Source organism: Salmo salar, chromosome 14, assembly GCF_965601325.2.
Source record: "Salmo salar chromosome 14, fSalSal1, whole genome shotgun sequence".
NCBI lineage: Eukaryota > Metazoa > Chordata > Actinopteri > Salmoniformes > Salmonidae > Salmo > Salmo salar.
Window position 1 is genome coordinate 43,937,678 of NC_138304.1, and position 21,864 is coordinate 43,959,541.

General features: G+C 50.3%; 1 protein-coding gene across 1 annotated transcript in view; it reads left to right on the forward strand.

Annotated features, from left to right (window-relative positions):
- LOC106569638 (cullin-3) overlaps nucleotides 1-16,467 on the forward strand; it is a 53,328-nt gene extending 36,861 nt beyond the window's left edge. The window contains exons 11-16 of the mRNA XM_014141192.3: nucleotides 11,960-12,084; nucleotides 12,179-12,275; nucleotides 13,025-13,159; nucleotides 13,335-13,521; nucleotides 14,009-14,154; nucleotides 15,884-16,467. Coding sequence (XP_013996667.2) covers nucleotides 11,960-12,084; nucleotides 12,179-12,275; nucleotides 13,025-13,159; nucleotides 13,335-13,521; nucleotides 14,009-14,154; nucleotides 15,884-16,015 — 822 coding nt within the window. The 3' untranslated portion in view covers nucleotides 16,016-16,467. The remainder of the gene's footprint in view (nucleotides 1-11,959; nucleotides 12,085-12,178; nucleotides 12,276-13,024; nucleotides 13,160-13,334; nucleotides 13,522-14,008; nucleotides 14,155-15,883) is intronic.
- Nucleotides 16,468-21,864: the final 5,397 nt, after the last annotated feature.

Consider the following 21,864-nt stretch of genomic DNA (forward strand, 5'->3'; position numbering starts at 1 on the left):
ACACCTCCCCCCCCCAACAGTCAGCATTGTCAACACCTCCCCCCCAACAGTCAGCATTGTCAACACCTCCCCCCATTACAGTCCACATTGTCATCAACCCCCCAACAGTCCACATTGTCAACACCTCCCCCTCAACAGTCCACATTGTCAACACCTCCCCCCCTAACAGTCCACATTGTCAACACCTCCCCCCCATTACAGTCCACATTGTCAACACCTCCCCCCATTACAGTCCACATTGTCAACACCTCCCCCCCCAACAGTCAGCATTGTCAACACCTCCCCCCCCAACAGTCAGCATTGTCAACACCTCCCCCCCAACAGTCAGCATTGTCAACACCTCCCCCCCAACAGTCCACATTGTCAACACCTCCCCCCCATTACAGTCCACATTGTCAACACCTCCCCCCATTACAGTCCACATTGTCAACACCTCCCCCCCATTACAGTCCACATTGTCAACACCTCCCCCCATTACAGTCCACGTTGTCAACACCTCCCCCCCCCAACAGTCAGCATTGTCAACACCTCCCCCCCAACAGTCAGCATTGTCAACACCTCCCCCCCAACAGTCAGCATTGTCAACACCTTCCCCCCAACAGTCCACATTGTCATCACCCCCCCAACAGTCCACATTGTCATCACCCCCACAACAGTCCACATTGTCATCACCCCCCCCAACAGTCCACATTGTCAACACCTCCCCCCCAACAGTCCACATTGTCAACACCTCCCCCCCTAACAGTCCACATTGTCAACACCTCCCCCCCTAACAGTCCACATTGTCAACACCTCCCCCCTAACAGTCCACATTGTCAACACCTCCCCCCCAACAGTCCTCATTGTCAACACCTCCCCCCTAACAGTCCACATTGTCAACACCTCCCCCATTACAGTCCACATTGTCAACACCTCCCCCCATTACAGTCCACATTGTCAACACCTCCCCCCCAACAGTCCACATTGTCAACACCTCCCCCCCAACAGTCAGCATTGTCAACACCTCCCCCCCAACAGTCAGCATTGTCAACACCTCCCCCCCAACAGTCCACATTGTCAACACCTCCCCCCCATTACAGTCCACATTGTCAACACCTCCCCCCATTACAGTCCACATTGTCAACACCTCCCCCCCATTACAGTCCACATTGTCAACAGCCCCCCAACAGTCCACATTGTCATCACCCCCCCAACAGTCCACATTGTCATCACCCCCCCAACAGTCCACATTGTCATCACCCCCCCAACAGTCCACATTGTCAACACCCCCCCAACAGTCCACATTGTCATCACCCCCCCTAACAGTCCACATTGTCAACACCTCCCCCCATTACAGTCCACATTGTCAACACCTCCCCCCCATTACAGTCCACATTGTCAACACCTCCCCCCCATTACAGTCCACATTGTCAACACCTCCCCCCCATTACAGTCCACATTGTCAACACCTCCCCCCATTACAGTCCACATTGTCATCACCCCCCCAACAGTCCACATTGTCATCAACCCCCCAACAGTCCACATTGTCATCAACCCCCCAACAGTCCACATTGTCAACACCTCCCCCCCTAACAGTCCACATTGTCAACACCTCCCCCCCTAACAGTCCACATTGTCAACACCTCCCCCCCTAACAGTCCACTTTGTCAACACCTCCCCCCTAACAGTCCACATTGTCAACACCTCCCCCCCCAACAGTCCTCATTGTCAACACCTCCCCCCTAACAGTCCACATTGTCAACACCTCCCCCATTACAGTCCACATTGTCAACACCTCCCCCCATTACAGTCCACATTGTCAACACCTCCCCCCATTACAGTCCACGTTGTCAACACCTCCCCCCCCCAACAGTCAGCATTGTCAACACCTCCCCCCCAACAGTCAGCATTGTCAACACCTCCCCCCCAACAGTCAGCATTGTCAACACCTTCCCCCCAACAGTCCACATTGTCATCACCCCCCCAACAGTCCACATTGTCATCACCCCCACAACAGTCCACATTGTCATCACCCCCCCCAACAGTCCACATTGTCAACACCTCCCCCCCAACAGTCCACATTGTCAACACCTCCCCCCCTAACAGTCCACATTGTCAACACCTCCCCCCCTAACAGTCCACATTGTCAACACCTCCCCCCTAACAGTCCACATTGTCAACACCTCCCCCCCAACAGTCCTCATTGTCAACACCTCCCCCCTAACAGTCCACATTGTCAACACCTCCCCCATTACAGTCCACATTGTCAACACCTCCCCCCATTACAGTCCACATTGTCAACACCTCCCCCCCAACAGTCCACATTGTCAACACCTCCCCCCCAACAGTCAGCATTGTCAACACCTCCCCCCCAACAGTCAGCATTGTCAACACCTCCCCCCCAACAGTCCACATTGTCAACACCTCCCCCCCCATTACAGTCCACATTGTCAACACCTCCCCCCATTACAGTCCACATTGTCAACAGCCCCCCAACAGTCCACATTGTCATCACCCCCCCAACAGTCCACATTGTCATCACCCCCCCAACAGTCCACATTGTCATCACCCCCCCAACAGTCCACATTGTCAACACCCCCCCAACAGTCCACATTGTCATCACCCCCCCTAACAGTCCACATTGTCAACACCTCCCCCCATTACAGTCCACATTGTCAACACCTCCCCCCCATTACAGTCCACATTGTCAACACCTCCCCCCCATTACAGTCCACATTGTCAACACCTCCCCCCCATTACAGTCCACATTGTCAACACCTCCCCCCCATTACAGTCCACATTGTCAACACCTCCCCCCATTACAGTCCACATTGTCAACACCTCCCCCCCCCAACAGTCAGCATTGTCAACACCTCCCCCCCAACAGTCAGCATTGTCAACACCTCCCCCCATTACAGTCCACATTGTCATCAACCCCCCAACAGTCCACATTGTCAACACCTCCCCCTCAACAGTCCACATTGTCAACACCTCCCCCCCTAACAGTCCACATTGTCAACACCTCCCCCCCATTACAGTCCACATTGTCAACACCTCCCCCCCATTACAGTCCAGCATTGTCAACACCTCCCCCCCCAACAGTCAGCATTGTCAACACCTCCCCCCCCAACAGTCAGCATTGTCAACACCTCCCCCCCAACAGTCCAGCATTGTCAACACCTCCCCCCCAACAGTCCACATTGTCAACACCTCCCCCCCATTACAGTCCACATTGTCAACACCTCCCCCCATTACAGTCCACATTGTCAACACCTCCCCCCCATTACAGTCCACATTGTCAACACCTCCCCCCCCCATTACAGTCCACGTTGTCAACACCTCCCCCCCCCAACAGTCAGCATTGTCAACACCTCCCCCCCAACAGTCAGCATTGTCAACACCTCCCCCCCAACAGTCAGCATTGTCAACACCTTCCCCCCAACAGTCCACATTGTCATCACCCCCCCAACAGTCCACATTGTCATCACCCCCACAACAGTCCACATTGTCATCACCCCCCCCAACAGTCCACATTGTCAACACCTCCCCCCCAACAGTCCACATTGTCAACACCTCCCCCCCTAACAGTCCACATTGTCAACACCTCCCCCCCTAACAGTCCACATTGTCAACACCTCCCCCCTAACAGTCCACATTGTCAACACCTCCCCCCCAACAGTCCTCATTGTCAACACCTCCCCCCTAACAGTCCACATTGTCAACACCTCCCCCATTACAGTCCACATTGTCAACACCTCCCCCCATTACAGTCCACATTGTCAACACCTCCCCCCCAACAGTCCACATTGTCAACACCTCCCCCCCAACAGTCAGCATTGTCAACACCTCCCCCCCAACAGTCAGCATTGTCAACACCTCCCCCCCAACAGTCCACATTGTCAACACCTCCCCCCCATTACAGTCCACATTGTCAACACCTCCCCCCATTACAGTCCACATTGTCAACACCTCCCCCCCATTACAGTCCACATTGTCAACAGCCCCCCAACAGTCCACATTGTCATCACCCCCCCAACAGTCCACATTGTCATCACCCCCCCAACAGTCCACATTGTCATCACCCCCCCAACAGTCCACATTGTCAACACCCCCCCAACAGTCCACATTGTCATCACCCCCCCTAACAGTCCACATTGTCAACACCTCCCCCCATTACAGTCCACATTGTCAACACCTCCCCCCCATTACAGTCCACATTGTCAACACCTCCCCCCCATTACAGTCCACATTGTCAACACCTCCCCCCCATTACAGTCCACATTGTCAACACCTCCCCCCATTACAGTCCACATTGTCATCAACCCCCCAACAGTCCACATTGTCAACACCTCCCCCTCAACAGTCCACATTGTCAACACCTCCCCCCCTAACAGTCCACATTGTCAACACCTCCCCCCCTAACAGTCCACATTGTCAACACCTCCCCCCTAACAGTCCACATTGTCAACACCTCCCCCCCCAACAGTCCTCATTGTCAACACCTCCCCCCTAACAGTCCACATTGTCAACACCTCCCCCCATTACAGTCCACATTGTCAACACCTCCCCCCCAACAGTCAGCATTGTCAACACCTCCCCCCCAACAGTCAGCATTGTCAACACCTCCCCCCCAACAGTCAGCATTGTCAACACCTCCCCCCCATTACAGTCCACATTGTCAACAGCCCCCCAACAGTCCACATTGTCATCACCCCCCCAACAGTCCACATTGTCATCACCCCCCCAACAGTCCACATTGTCAACACCCCCCCAACAGTCCACATTGTCATCACCCCCCCTAACAGTCCACATTGTCAACACCTCCCCCCCATTACAGTCCACATTGTCAACACCTCCCCCCCATTACAGTCCACATTGTCAACACCTCCCCCCCATTACAGTCCACATTGTCAACACCTCCCCCCCATTACAGTCCACATTGTCAACAGCCCCCCAACACAGTCCACATTGTCATCACCCCCCCAACAGTCCACATTGTCATCACCCCCCCAACAGTCCACATTGTCAACACCCCCCCAACAGTCCACATTGTCATCACCCCCCCTAACAGTCCACATTGTCAACACCTCCCCCCCATTACAGTCCACATTGTCAACACCTCCCCCCCATTACAGTCCACATTGTCAACACCTCCCCCCCATTACAGTCCACATTGTCAACACCTCCCCCCCATTACAGTCCACATTGTCAACACCTCCCCCCATTACAGTCCACATTGTCAACACCTCCCCCCCCCAACAGTCAGCATTGTCAACACCTCCCCCCAACAGTCAGCATTGTCAACACCTCCCCCCCAACAGTCCACATTGTCATCACCCCCCCAACAGTCAGCATTGTCAACACCTCCCCCCCAACAGTCCACATTGTCATCACCCCCCCAACAGTCCACATTGTCATCACCCCCACAACAGTCCACATTGTCATCACCCCCCCCAACAGTCCACATTGTCAACACCCCCCCCCTAACAGTCCACATTGTCAACACCTCCCCCCTAACAGTCCACATTGTCAACACCTCCCCCCCCAACAGTCCTCATTGTCAACACCTCCCCCCTAACAGTCCACATTGTCAACACCTCCCCCATTACAGTCCACATTGTCAACACCTCCCCCCATTACAGTCCACATTGTCAACACCTCCCCCCCCCAACAGTCAGCATTGTCAACACCTCCCCCCCAACAGTCAGCATTGTCAACACCTCCCCCCCAACAGTCCACATTGTCAACACCTCCCCCCCATTACAGTCCACATTGTCAACACCTCCCCCCATTACAGTCCACATTGTCAACACCTCCCCCCCATTACAGTCCACATTGTCAACAGCCCCCCAACAGTCCACATTGTCATCACCCCCCCAACAGTCCACATTGTCATCACCCCCCCAACAGTCCACATTGTCATCACCCCCCCAACAGTCCACATTGTCATCACCCCCCCAACAGTCCACATTGTCAACACCCCCCCAACAGTCCACATTGTCATCACCCCCCCTAACAGTCCACATTGTCAACACCTCCCCCCATTACAGTCCACATTGTCAACACCTCCCCCCCATTACAGTCCACATTGTCAACACCTCCCCCCCATTACAGTCCACATTGTCAACACCTCCCCCCCATTACAGTCCACATTGTCAACACCTCCCCCCATTACAGTCCACATTGTCAACACCTCCCCCCCCAACAGTCAGCATTGTCAACACCTCCCCCCCAACAGTCAGCATTGTCAACACCTCCCCCCCAACAGTCCACATTGTCATCACCCCCCCAACAGTCAGCATTGTCAACACCTCCCCCCCAACAGTCCACATTGTCATCACCCCCCCAACAGTCCACATTGTCATCACCCCCACAACAGTCCACATTGTCATCACCCCCCCCAACAGTCCACATTGTCAACACCCCCCCCCTAACAGTCCACATTGTCAACACCTCCCCCCTAACAGTCCACATTGTCAACACCTCCCCCCCCAACAGTCCTCATTGTCAACACCTCCCCCCTAACAGTCCACATTGTCAACACCTCCCCCATTACAGTCCACATTGTCAACACCTCCCCCCATTACAGTCCACATTGTCAACACCTCCCCCCCCCAACAGTCAGCATTGTCAACACCTCCCCCCCAACAGTCAGCATTGTCAACACCTCCCCCCCAACAGTCCACATTGTCAACACCTCCCCCCCATTACAGTCCACATTGTCAACACCTCCCCCCATTACAGTCCACATTGTCAACACCTCCCCCCCATTACAGTCCACATTGTCAACAGCCCCCCAACAGTCCACATTGTCATCACCCCCCCAACAGTCCACATTGTCATCACCCCCCCAACAGTCCACATTGTCATCACCCCCCCAACAGTCCACATTGTCATCACCCCCCCAACAGTCCACATTGTCAACACCCCCCCAACAGTCCACATTGTCATCACCCCCCCTAACAGTCCACATTGTCAACACCTCCCCCCATTACAGTCCACATTGTCAACACCTCCCCCCCATTACAGTCCACATTGTCAACACCTCCCCCCCATTACAGTCCACATTGTCAACACCTCCCCCCCATTACAGTCCACATTGTCAACACCTCCCCCCATTACAGTCCACATTGTCAACACCTCCCCCCCCAACAGTCAGCATTGTCAACACCTCCCCCCCCAACAGTCAGCATTGTCAACACCTCCCCCCCAACAGTCCACATTGTCATCACCCCCCCAACAGTCAGCATTGTCAACACCTCCCCCCCAACAGTCCACATTGTCATCACCCCCCCAACAGTCCACATTGTCATCACCCCCCCAACAGTCCACATTGTCATCACCCCCACAACAGTCCACATTGTCATCACCCCCCCCAACAGTCCACATTGTCAACACCCCCCCCCTAACAGTCCACATTGTCAACACCTCCCCCCATTACAGTCCACATTGTCATCACCCCCCCAACAGTCCACATTGTCATCACCCCCCCAACAGTCCACATTGTCATCAACCCCCCAACAGTCCACATTGTCATCAACCCCCCAACAGTCCACATTGTCATCAACCCCCCAACAGTCCACATTGTCAACACCTCCCCCCCTAACAGTCCACATTGTCAACACCTCCCCCCCTAACAGTCCACATTGTCAACACCTCCCCCCTAACAGTCCACATTGTCAACACCTCCCCCATTACAGTCCACATTGTCAACACCTCCCCCCATTACAGTCCACATTGTCAACACCTCCCCCCCCCAACAGTCAGCATTGTCAACACCTCCCCCCCAACAGTCAGCATTGTCAACACCTCCCCCCCAACAGTCAGCATTGTCAACACCTCCCCCCCATTACAGTCCACATTGTCAACACCTCCCCCCCATTACAGTCCACATTGTCAACACCTCCCCCCCATTACAGTCCACATTGTCAACACCTCCCCCCCATTACAGTCCACATTGTCAACACCTCCCCCCCATTACAGTCCACATTGTCATCACCCCCCCAACAGGCCACATTGTCATCACCCCCCCCAACAGTCCACATTGTCATCACCCCCCCCAACAGTCCACATTGTCATCACCCCCCCCAACAGTCCACATTGTCATCACCCCCCCAACAGTCCACATTGTCGTCATCACCCCCCCAACAGTCCACATTGTCAACACCCCCCCCCCCCTAACAGTCCACATTGTCAACACCTCCCCCCCTAACAGTCCACATTGTCATCACCCCCCCCAACAGTCCACATTGTCATCAACCCCCCAACAGTCCACATTGTCAACACCTCCCCCCCAACAGTCCACATTGTCAACACCTCCCCCCCATTACAGTCCACATTGTCAACACCTCCCCCCATTACAGTCCACATTGTCATCACCCCCCCAACAGGCCACATTGTCATCACCCCCCCAACAGTCCACATTGTCATCACCCCCCCAACAGTCCACATTGTCATCACCCCCCCAACAGTCCACATTGTCATCACCCCCCCAACAGGCCACATTGTCATCACCCCCCCAACAGGCCACATTGTCATCACCCCCCCAACAGTCCACATTGTCAACACCCCCCCCCCCAACAGTCCACATTGTCAACACCTCCCCCCCAACAGTCCACATTGTCAACACCTCCCCCCCTAACAGTCCACATTGTCAACACCTCCCCCCCTAACAGTCCACATTGTCAACACCTCCCCCCTAACAGTCCACATTGTCAACACCTCCCCCCCAACAGTCCTCATTGTCAACACCTCCCCCCTAACAGTCCACATTGTCAACACCTCCCCCATTACAGTCCACATTGTCAACACCTCCCCCCATTACAGTCCACATTGTCAACACCTCCCCCCCAACAGTCCACATTGTCAACACCTCCACCCCAACAGTCAGCATTGTCAACACCTCCCCCCCAACAGTCAGCATTGTCAACACCTCCCCCCCAACAGTCAGCATTGTCAACACCTCCCCCCCAACAGTCCTCATTGTCAACACCTCCCCCCCAACAGTCCTCATTGTCAACACCTCCCCAACAGTCCACATTGTCAACACCTCCCCCCCTAACAGTCCACATTGTCAACACCTCCCCCCCTAACAGTCCACATTGTCAACACCTCCCCCCTAACAGTCCACATTGTCAACACCTCCCCCATTACAGTCCACATTGTCAACACCTCCCCCCATTACAGTCCACATTGTCAACACCTCCCCCCCCAACAGTCAGCATTGTCAACACCTCCCCCCCAACAGTCAGCATTGTCAACACCTCCCCCCCAACAGTCCACATTGTCAACACCTCCCCCCCATTACAGTCCACATTGTCAACACCTCCCCCCATTACAGTCCACATTGTCAACACCTCCCCCCCATTACAGTCCACATTGTCATCACCCCCCCAACAGTCCACATTGTCATCACCCCCCCAACAGTCCACATTGTCATCACCCCCCCAACAGTCCACATTGTCATCACCCCCCCAACAGTCCACATTGTCATCACCCCCCCAACAGGCCACATTGTCATCACCCCCCCAACAGGCCACATTGTCATCACCCCCCCAACAGGCCACATTGTCATCACCCCCCCAACAGTCCACATTGTCAACACCTCCCCCCCAACAGTCCACATTGTCAACACCTCCCCCCATTACAGTCCACATTATCAACACCTCCCCCCCCCAACAGTCAGCATTGTCAACACCTCCCCCCCAACAGTCAGCATTGTCAACACCTCCCCCCCATTACAGTCCACATTGTCAACACCTCCCCCCCATTACAGTCCACATTGTCAACACCTCCCCCCCATTACAGTCCACATTGTCAACACCTCCCCCCCATTACAGTCCACATTGTCATCACCCCCCCAACAGGCCACATTGTCATCACCCCCCCAACAGTCCACATTGTCATCACCCCCCCAACAGTCCACATTGTCATCACCCCCCCAACAGTCCACATTGTCATCACCCCCCCAACAGGCCACATTGTCATCACCCCCCCAACAGGCCACATTGTCATCACCCCCCCAACAGGCCACATTGTCATCACCCCCCCAACAGTCCACATTGTCAACACCTCCCCCCCAACAGTCCACATTGTCAACACCTCCCCCCATTACAGTCCACATTATCAACACCTCCCCCCCCCAACAGTCAGCATTGTCAACACCTCCCCCCCAACAGTCAGCATTGTCAACACCTCCCCCCCATTACAGTCCACATTGTCAACACCTCCCCCCCATTACAGTCCACATTGTCAACACCTCCCCCCCATTACAGTCCACATTGTCAACACCTCCCCCCCATTACAGTCCACATTGTCATCACCCCCCCAACAGGCCACATTGTCATCACCCCCCCAACAGTCCACATTGTCATCACCCCCCCCAACAGTCCACATTGTCATCACCCCCCCAACAGTCCACATTGTCGTCATCACCCCCCCAACAGTCCACATTGTCAACACCCCCCCCCCCTAACAGTCCACATTGTCAACACCTCCCCCCCTAACAGTCCACATTGTCATCACCCCCCCCCAACAGTCCACATTGTCATCAACCCCCCAACAGTCCACATTGTCAACACCTCCCCCCCAACAGTCCACATTGTCAACACCTCCCCCCCATTACAGTCCACATTGTCAACACCTCCCCCCATTACAGTCCACATTGTCATCACCCCCCCAACAGGCCACATTGTCATCACCCCCCCAACAGTCCACATTGTCATCACCCCCCCAACAGTCCACATTGTCATCACCCCCCCAACAGGCCACATTGTCATCACCCCCCCAACAGGCCACATTGTCATCACCCCCCCAACAGTCCACATTGTCAACACCCCCCCCCCCCTAACAGTCCACATTGTCAACACCCCCCCCCCCCTAACAGTCCACATTGTCAACACCTCCCCCCCTAACAGTCCATATTGTCAACACCTCCCCCCCTAACAGTCCATATTGTCAACACCTCCCCCCATTACAGTCCACATTGTCAACACCTCCCCCCCAACAGTCCACATTGTCAACACCTCCCCCCCTAACAGTCCACATTGTCAACACCTCCCCCCCTAACAGTCCACATTGTCAACACCTCCCCCCCTAACAGTCCACATTGTCAACACCTCCCCCCCAACAGTCCACATTGTCAACACCTCCCCCCCAACAGTCCACATTGTCAACACCTCCCCCCCAACAGTCCACATTGTCAACACCTCCCCCCCTAACAGTCCACATTGTCAACACCTCCCCCCCCCAACATTCCACATTGTCATCAACCCCCCAACAGTCCACATTGTCAACACCTCCCCCCCCAACAGTCCACATTGTCATCAACCCCCCAACAGTCCACATTGTCAACACCTCCCCCCCAACAGTCCACATTGTCAACACCTCCCCCCCTAACAGTCCACATTGTCAACACCTCCCCCCCCCAACAGTCCACATTGTCAACACCTCCCCCCCCCAACAGTCCACATTGTCAACACCTCCCCCCCTAACAGTCCACATTGTCAACACCTCCCCCCCTAACAGTCCACATTGTCAACACCTCCCCCCCCAACAGTCCACATTGTCATCAACCCCCCAACAGTCCACATTGTCAACACCTCCCCCCCCAACAGTCCACATTGTCAACACCTCCCCCGCCAACAGTCAGCATTGTCAACACCTCCCCCCCAACAGTCCACATTGTCAACACCTCCCCCCCAACAGTCCACATTGTCAACACCTCCCCCCCCAACAGTCCACATTGTCATCACCCCCCCATTACTGTCCACATTGTCAACACCTCCCCCCCAACAGTCCACATTGTCAACACCCCCCCCCCCCCCCCCCCCATTACAGTCCACATTGTATAAGATATGATAAAAGTACTATTTCCATCAAATGAAAAACTGGCATTGCCATAACATGTCTGTGTTATAAACCCTGGACTCCTCCTGTGTCTTGGTTTTCCTTTTCATGTTGTGACTGCCGTTTCTCCCAGCTGTCTCTAGGGGGCGTCGACCTCACAGTAAGAGTACTCACCACTGGCTATTGGCCCACACAGTCGGCCACGCCCAAATGCACCATCCCACCCTCCCCGAGACACGCCTTCGAGGTCTTCAGAAGGTACCAGCCATCCTCTGAGCCTCATCGATGGATCTGTTATCTATTACTTATGTCTTCCACAGTGCAATCCATTTAATATACATTCTTCTGTTAGGTTCTACTTGGCCAAACACAGTGGCAGACAGTTGACCCTCCAGCACCACATGGGCTCAGCCGACCTCAACGCTACCTTCCACGGCCCCATCAAGAAGGTAAAGGTTTCCTGTCGGCAATAAGGCATGGGGGGGGTCTACTCAGAATGACATGAACTGTAGCTTTCCTGTTGTATGTTAATGTCAATACTGTTTTACATTTCTCTCACTCTCCCTCTCACTCTCCCTTCTCTCCACCTCTTTCTACCTGTAACTCTGGTCACTCTGTCTCAATTCAAGGGGCTTTATTGGCATGGGAAACATATGTTAACATTGCCAAATTAAGTGAAATAGATAATAAACAAAAGTGAAAAACTAAAATGTACAGTAAACATTACACTCACAGAAGTTCCAAAAGGATAAAGACATTTCAAATGATGACAGTACAAGTACAAAAGGGAAAATAAATCAACATAAATATGGGTTATATTTACAATGGTGTTTGTTCTTCACTTCTTTTCTTGTGGCAACAGGTCACAAATCTGGCTGCTGTGATTGCACACTGTGGTATTTCACCCAATAGGTATGGGAGTTTATCAAAATTGGGTTTGTTTTCGAAGTCTTTGTGGATCTTTGTAACCTGAGGGAAATATGTCTCTCTAATGGTCGTACATTTGGCAGGAGGTTAGGAAGTGCAGCTCAGTTTCCACCTCATTTTGTGGGCAGTGTGCACATAGCCGGTCTTCTCTTGAGAGCCAGGTCTGCCTACGGCGGTCTTTCTCAATAGCAAGGCTATGCTCACTGAGTCTATACATAGTCAAAGCTTTCCTTAAGTTTGGGTCAGTCATAGTCTCTCTCTGTCTCTCCAGGAGGATGGTTCGGAGGTAGGAGTGGGAGGAGCCCAGGTGACGGGCTCTAACACCAGGAAGCACATACTGCAGGTCTCCACCTTCCAGATGACCATCCTCATACTCTTCAACAACAGAGAAAAGTCCACGTTCGAGGTAAGAGCCAGATACAGGTCAGTCTCCATCACATGAAAGTGTAAGAATTCACAGATAAAGATGGCAAGCGGAAAAACTGAACTTCCTTCCTCCTCTCCCATTTTCTGCTTCCCTCCACTCCCTCTGCTCCTCCTTTACGCTCTCTCCCTCTCTCCCCCCTCATCCCCCACTGTAGGAGATCCAGCAGGAGACGGATATACCGGAGAGGGAGCTGGTGCGAGCGCTGCAGTCGCTGGCTTGCGGGAAGCCCACCCAGCGCGTCCTCACCAAGGAGCCCAAGTCCAAGGAGATCGAGAACGGCCACGTGTTTACAGTCAACGATCAGTTTACCTCCAAACTGCACAGAGTCAAAATACAGACAGGTGAGTGTGTCGTCTGTTATTCTAATGAGATGGGTTTTATAAATGATAAAAGGAGCCATATCACAGTGGTCTTCTGGTCTGGGGAGCTACAGGCTTAGGGTTTTAGGCTCATCTTCTAACTATTGCTCATTTAACCTGTGGGCATGTTGACCTTTGCCCTGATATTTGTTCAGCAGGATGTGCAGATAGAGATATGCTATTTAGAACAAACATACTTCTCTGACATGTCGAGTTTTGCAAAATAATTGGCTCTATTTGTGGTATTTCTATCTGCAACGTTTGGCTACTGAACGTGGCCCTCCGCCGAGGTTGCTGTCTCTCTCCCCCTCCCTCCGCCGAGGTTGCTGTCTCTCCCCCCCTCCCTCCGCCGAGGTTGCTGTCTCTCCCACCCTCCCTCCGCCGAGGTTGCCACTCCCTCCGCCGTGCTTGCTGCCACCCCACCCCCCCTCCGCCGTGCTAAGGTTGCTGTCTCTCTCCCTCCCTCCAGTCGCTGCTAAGCAGGGCGAGTCGGACCCTGAGAGGAAGGAGACGCGGCAGAAGGTGGACGACGACAGGAAGCATGAGATCGAGGCGGCCATCGTCCGCATCATGAAGTCCAGGAAGAGGATGCAGCACAATGTCCTGGTAGCAGAGGTGGGTGCGTCCTTAACGTCCTGGTAGCAGAGGCCTTAACGTCCTGGTAGCAGAGGCCTTAACGTCCTGGTAGCAGAGGCCTTAACGTCCTGGTAGCAGAGGCCTTAACGTCCTGGTAGCAGAGGCCTTAACGTCCTGGTAGCAGAGGCCTTAACGTCCTGGTAGCAGAGGCCTTAACGTCCTGGTAGCAGAGGCCTTAACGTCCTGGTAGCAGAGGCCTTAACGTCCTGGTAGCAGAGGCCTTAACGTCCTGGTAAGAGGTGGGTTGTTTCCTGGACACAGAGTAAGCTTAGGCCTATATGGCATCCATAGAGATTCTAACGGCAAGTGGTAGTGTTACCATGGAGATGGCCTTTCAGCAGTTGAGCAAATCAAATGGAGGCTTCCTCTCCCCTCCTTTTGAAGAAGTTCTAAGGTAATTGAGGAGAGAGAAAGTGGAGAAAAAAAGCGCTTTTATGAAATGAGAAGCTCCTTCTCTCGTGTGTCATCAGTCAAATGACGTTTACAGGGGTGGATCCCAAAATACATGTGTGAAGAGATAAAAACCTTGAGGCATATTGTTTTTACACGCCTGCATGCTATTCTCCTTCAGACAAAACAAAAGCTGATTCAAAGGGGGTGTGGCAGATTTCAAAACTCTTCCAATAAAAACCCGTAGTATACACATGACTCTTCTCGATGAAAGGTGGCTATAGAGGAGGGGATGAGCCTCTTCCGTTCTCCTACTAGACCACTTATCAGTTTCTGGGGTTACTGTGGACAGAGGAGAAAGGGTGGCGGACAGACCTTTGCCCTAGACTAAAAATAACTAGCTCAATGGGAGAATTTCCATTGAATCTGTTTAGGGAAACCGGTCCATGAGGTCGGGAGAGAACTCTCTGCCTTGATCTCCACTAGCTGTACTGCCCTGGACTTGGTTTGTTTCACAGGGACAACACACATTGTTCAATATTTCAGACTAAAAGGCGCTGCGTGGCCAATCTGTTGTCTGCATTGGCCGTGCAGCAGTAAGGGTGATAGGGCCACTGCAGAAGTCAGGGCTTTCATACTTCTCAGAGCAGTGCAGAGCTGTTGTGAAGGAAGTTGTCAAGGAAGTGAGTTTGTGTTTATACAGGACCGCCCTCACCTTCCATCAACCAATCATGTCAATGCGTAGTTTTACGGAGCCCTCTGCATTGTTACGAAATGTGCACGGCGGTGCGGTATGGAGCTCAATTTGGCCTCTGCATGCTTCCGTAGGCTCCACAACGTCCTCCGTATGGAACCACTGACCACATTTTCGGATCAAGCATAAATTGTCTCTGAGCCAGCTGGGAAATGTTCATGTGTTGTCCATTCAGTCGCTCGTCATAGCATGTGTAGGGTTGATGTGCAGCCAGGTTTGGAAGATGTTTTTTATTATTAAAATCTGCATCCCTAGATCATTTCAGTCAATTTGGTTGAATATAAGATTTTGTTTTCAATGTATTCTTTTTTTTAACTTGGAAATGTTTATCCCTACAGTATTTGTGGGTACTTTGAGGTAACTTTTTCAACATGTGTACCGGCAATCATCTCTGTGCTATTCTTTCACCAATCATGTTATGGTTTTTAATGGAAATACACTTCCTCAGAACTTGGATATTTTGGCACATGTTATTTCAGTGCAGGACATTTCAGCACAGTCTCTTGAACCAGAGAAACAATAGTGTAGTGTCTAATAGTGTTATTGTACTGCCTTTCTCCCCAGGTCACCCAGCAGCTGAGGGCCCGGTTCCTCCCCAGCCCTGTGGTCATTAAGAAGCGCATTGAAGGACTCATAGAGAGAGAATACTTGGCACGGACGCCTGAGGACCGCAAAGTCTACACCTACGTTGCATAAGAGGAGAGGAGCATTGTTGGAGAAGAGAAATGGATTGAGGGGAGGTTTTTTTGGAGGGGGAGTGTTGTGCGCATGGACTGGGAAGTTCCTTTTTAAAAGATAAATGCTGGGAAGCTGACTCCTCCCTTTACAAAAATGACAAAAACCAGAAGTAAATGGCAAAAAAAATAATACAAAAAAAAATCAAATCCATGAAGTGTTGTAGATTTTTTTTATCAGGCCAACTACTATTACTCTTGCTCCCTGTGAGAATTTCAACATGGATGGATTCCAGCTTTTCACCGTTTTACCCTTGTAGAGATCAACCTTAAAGAATCCCTCGGGAAAGATGTGAATGCACCACTTTTTTTTTTTTTTTTGGTTTTCAATACTGTATAAAAATGAGAATGAATTATTAAAAACAAAACAGCAAATGTGGATTGCTACAAAAATAAATAAAAAAATATTGAATATTGAGGTTTTATTTCTTATCCAACAATTATTTAATGCTGATCCTTCAGGCTAACACTAGCTGCAAAATCGTTGAATTCAAGTGTGTGCGCGTGTGTCCTGAGTTTCAGACAGGGATATACTCAATCTGTGTTTAAGGCCAAGTTCTTTATTACCAATGAGTACAGGTTGGAGATACTTAAAGCTACATCTATTTTTACCCATTTAATCTTAAAGAACAAGTTCCTCATGAGCTCAGTTCAGCTGTTGTGTCCCATTTTGTAAACAAAAACATGGTTAAAAATGTTATTTTGATATCCTGGATGGTCAGCCCTTGCATCCATAAGCTCCAGGCCCGTCCCTCTGCTAGGATTCTAGCTTAAGAGTCAAATGAGTGACCATGAATGTGTCAGGATGAGCTATCTACCACCTCATGGCTGTTGGTCACATACTGAGACTTTGCATTTCCTTAACATAGTGAAAAGTACAAAGGGGAGAATTCCATTTACATCAATGACTGAAGTTCGCATACTGACTGCAGGAATGTCAACCAGAGAACTGAATGTTAATTTCCCTCCCATAAACCACTGTTGTTTTAGAGAATTTGACAGTAAGTCCAACCGACCTAACATTTTTACATTTTAGTCATTTAGCAGACGCTCTTATCCAGAGCGACTTACAGTAGTGAATGCATGCATTTCATTTCATGCATTTTTTTTTTTGTACATATGGCAGACCAGGTGTAACCACGCCAGCCCTGGAACTCCACATCTGGCTTCTTCACCTGCGGGACTATCTGAGACCAGCCACCTGGACAGCTGATGAAACTGTTTGCACAACTGAATAATTTCTGCACAAACTGTCAAACCGTCCCAGGGAAGCTCACCTACGTGCTCGTCATCACCAGGGTCTTGACCTGACTGCAGTTTGGTGTCGTAACCGACTTCAGTGGGCAAATGCTCATCTTCGATGGCCACTGGCACACTGGAGAAGTGTGCTCTTCATGGATGAATCCCGGTTTCAACTGTACCGGGCAGATGGCAGACAGAGTTTATGGCGCCGTATGGGCAAGCGGTTTGATGATTGTGAACATGGTGGTGGTGGGGATATGGTATGAGCAGGCATAAGCTACGGACAATGAACACAATTGCATTTTATCAAGGCAATTTTAATGCAGAGATACCGTGACGAGTTCTTGAGGCCAACGAACACAATTGCATTTTATCAAGGCCCATTGTCGTGCCATTCATCAGCATGTTTCAGCATGATAATGCACTGCCATGTCACACAGCTCTGTACACACTTCCTGGAAGCTAAAAATGTCCCAGTTCTTCCATGGCCTGCATACTCAGACATGTTGAGCAAGTTTGGGATGCTCCGGATCGACGTGGTGTTCCAGTTCCCGCCAATATCCAGCAACATTGCACAGCCATTGAGGAGTGGGACAACATTCCACAGGCAATAGCCTGATCAATGCTTCTTCCTTTTTTTTAAGGTATCTGTGACAGATGCATATCTGTATTCCCAGTCATGTGAAATCCAAAGATTAGAGCCTAATTAATTTTTCAATTGGCTGATTTCCTTATATGATCTGTAACTCAGTAAAATATTTAACATTTTTGCATGTTGCGTTTATATTTTTGTTCAGCGTTAGAGCTGAATCATTTCAGCTAGTATTAGAATTGGTTCTTTAGGTAAGAAAGAGTTTATCAAATGGTTGTGTGTGTTTGGTTCCATTGGGGTCACAGCTTGAGACTGGAAAATACTAGCCTATGTTGATATGGTGCGTTTGGGTCACATAATAACAGTCTTAAGCAACTTTGACATTCGTATGCGATGAATACAATCTTATAGTGTGTTTGTATATAACTACTGTAGCCAAGCACCACCCCACCATGTGAACCCTGTTCTCTACTTCTACCTAGACCATGGGTCCATCAAAGGGACCTTTTGCAGACTGGAGGTCATCAGGCCGGAGCTTCTGGACCAGCATGCCCCTGATGTAACTAATCTGGGGGAAAGAGGATGAGACATGACCATGCCAGAATGGACAAAAGAGTTAATGTTGACAGATATTTATTTTTATTGCAGAAACTCCCATGGCATAGCCCCAAGGAATATCCAGACCATTGGTTTGTTATGTCTACTGTGTAAGTGTCCACCACCCTTGGGTCTCAACTCTTCTGCAGTGGAATGAGGCTCTGGTCACATACACAGTGGTCACATACACATGGTTAGCAGATGTTATTGCGAGTGTAGCGAAATGCTTGTACACGCAACCTTCTAATTGGTTGCCTCTGGAATTTTACATACACATACACTCCTGAAGGGAAGAGAACCTATTCAGATCATAGATTACTTTGTTCAGACAGTAAAAGTTTTACCCAAGGTGTGTTCAGACAATAAAGGTTTTAACCAAGGTGTGTTCAGACAGTAAAGGTTTTACCCAAGGTGCATTCAGACAGCAAGTCTTACCCAAGGTGTATTCAGACAGTAAAGGTCTTACCCAAGGTGTATTCAGACAGTAAAGGTCTTACCCAAGGTGTATTCAGACCATACAAGTCTTACCCAAGGTGCGTACAGACAGTACAAGTCTTACCCAAGGTGCGTTCAGACCGTACAAGTCTTACCCAAGGTGCGTTCAGACCGTACAAGTCTTACCCAAGGTGCGTTCAGACAGTCTTACCCCAGGTGCACTATTTTGGTATTTGTTTTATTGGTCCACTGTTGATTCAGCCCCAAAATGGTTTGCATGTCAGCAGTCAAGTTTTCAAGATATTAGACTTTCAAGAAGCAAAGTCAGTTGCCACATCCTCAAGTGATCCCGCGTTCAAAACAACTGGGAACTCAGATCTCCGACTTCATTGTGTTCAAGGCAACTGGGGAAAAAGAACTCAGATTTGACCTAGTTAACATGTTGATGGTGGGGTATTGCAGGTTAGTATACAGACTGTGTGGTGCCTACCAACACATGGATGGTGGGGTACTGCAGGTTAGTATACAGACTGTGTGGTGCCTACCAACTCATTGATGGTGGGGTACTGCAGGTTAGTATACAGACTGTGTGGTGCCTACCAACACATTGATGGTGGGGTATTGCAGGTAGGGTTGCACATTTTGGGAAATATTCACAGGTGGAAACTTTCCGTGGGAATCAACGGGAATATATGGGAAATAATGGAAATTAATATTAATACCATTTAAATGTAGATGTTTTTTGCATTTGAGATATTTATCATATCATAGGGAGACAGAAACATAAACCTTTTACCTTATCATAAGTAGACATTGCAAATGATTAAATCATTCCAACAGAAATAAAAAACTATTTAGTTATGAATTGAACTTTAATTAAATGAGTTGACTCTTCACATGGGATGATTTCACTGAACAACAAAAGGGAATATTGAATGATCCCCCAATGATCCATCGCAACCAAAAACGTTTTCAACATACGTAAAATAATACTCTAGAAACGAAAGCTTTGGTTGTCTTCCTCTCAGGCTTCCAATTTCTTCTCCCTGGACCTCCTCAATGTCTACCTCTTGAACATCAGACTCTGAGGCCTCATCTTTACTGTCACTTTCCAACCTTGTTGAGAATGGCTCGTTGTCAGGCACAAAAAGCCTCAAATTTGCCCGGATGGCCACCGATTTTTCAACCCTTGTATTGGTCAGCCTGTTGCGTGCTTTGGTGTGTGTGTGTTCCCAAACAAGGACCAGTTGCGCTCTGAGGCAGCTGATGTTGGTGGGATTTGGAGGATGATGGAGAGAACAGGGGAAAGAGCCTCAGATCCACAAAGTCCCTTCCACCAGGTGGCTGAGATATGTTGCCACGACTGCCGTATTGCATCTCCATCCTAAAGCCCTGGCTTGGAAGTGTACTTCGCCAGACTGCCAAGAACCTTGCCCTCATCCAGGCCAAGGTGGCAAGACACGGTAGTGATGACACCATAGGCCTTGTTGATCTCTGCACCAGACAGGATGCTCTTGCCAGCATACTTGGGGTCCAACAAGTACGCTGTGGCCTGTATGGGCTTCAGGCAGAAGTCTTCACGCTTTTTGATGTATTTCAGAACTGCAGTTTCCTCTGCTTGGAGCAACAGTGAAGTGGGCTGGGCAGTACGGATTTCTTCTCTTACATCTGCAAACAGAGTCTGAACATCAGACAGGATGGCATTGTCTCCCTCAATCCGTGCAATGGCTACTGCTATAGGTTTCAGGAGTTTCAGGCTGCTTACCACTCTCTCCCAAAATACATCTTCCAGGAGGCCATATTTGCAGACTGTGATATGGCAATTTATTGGAGTGACTCCTTCCCCTCCAGGAGACTGTCAAACATGATGACAACACCACCCCAACAGGTGTTGCTGGGCAGCTTCAATGTGATGCTCTTATTCTTCTCACTTTGCTTGGTGAAGTAGATTGCTGCTATAACTTGATGACCCTTCACATACCTAACCATTTCCTTGGCTCTCTTGTAGACTGTATCCATTGTTTTCAGTGCCATGATGTCCTTGTAGAGCAGATTCAGTGCATGAGCAGCACAGCCAATGGGTGTGTTGTGAGGGTAGGACTCCTCCACTTTAGACCAAGCAGCCTTCATGTTCGCAGCATTGTCTGTCACCAGTGCAAATACCTTCTGTGGTCCAAGGTCATTGATACTGCCTTCAGCTCATCTGCAATATAGAGACCGGTGTGTCTGTTGTCCCTTGTGTCTGTGCTCTTGTAGAATACTGGTTGAGGGGTGGCGATGATGTAGGTAATTATTCCTTGCCCACAAACATTCGACCACCCATCAGGGATGATTGCAATACAGTCTGCTTTCTCTATGATTTGCTTGATCTTCACTTGAAGTCTGTTGAACTCTGCATTCAGCAAATGAGTAGATAAAGCATGTCTGGTTGGAGGGGTGTATGCCGAGCGAAGAACATTCAGAAATCTCTTCCAATACACATTGCCTGTGAGCATCAGAGGTCAACCAGTTGCATACACAGCTCGAGCAAGACATTCATCAGCATTTCTTTGACTACGTTCCTCTCTATTGAGTCAAAAAAACTTCTGATTCCCGGAGGACCATGAGCTGTTGCTATCGAGAAGGTGTCTGATTCATAATTTCACCTCGAATAGAAGTAGATGGACTTTTGTCAGAGGCTGCTTGTTGTGAGCGCTGAGGGAACTTTATCCACTTGGCCAGATGATTCTGCATCTTTGTTGCATTCTTCACATATGATTTGGCACAATATTTGGAAATGTACACAGCTTTTCCTTCTACATTAGCTGCAGTGAAATGTCTCCACACATCCGATAGTGCCCGTGGCATTTTCCTGTAAAGATTCTTTTTTGTTGTTGTAAAAAACAAAACAAATTCAATTCAATGTACAGATAAATAGTTAAGCAGTAATATTAAACGTCTCCTTT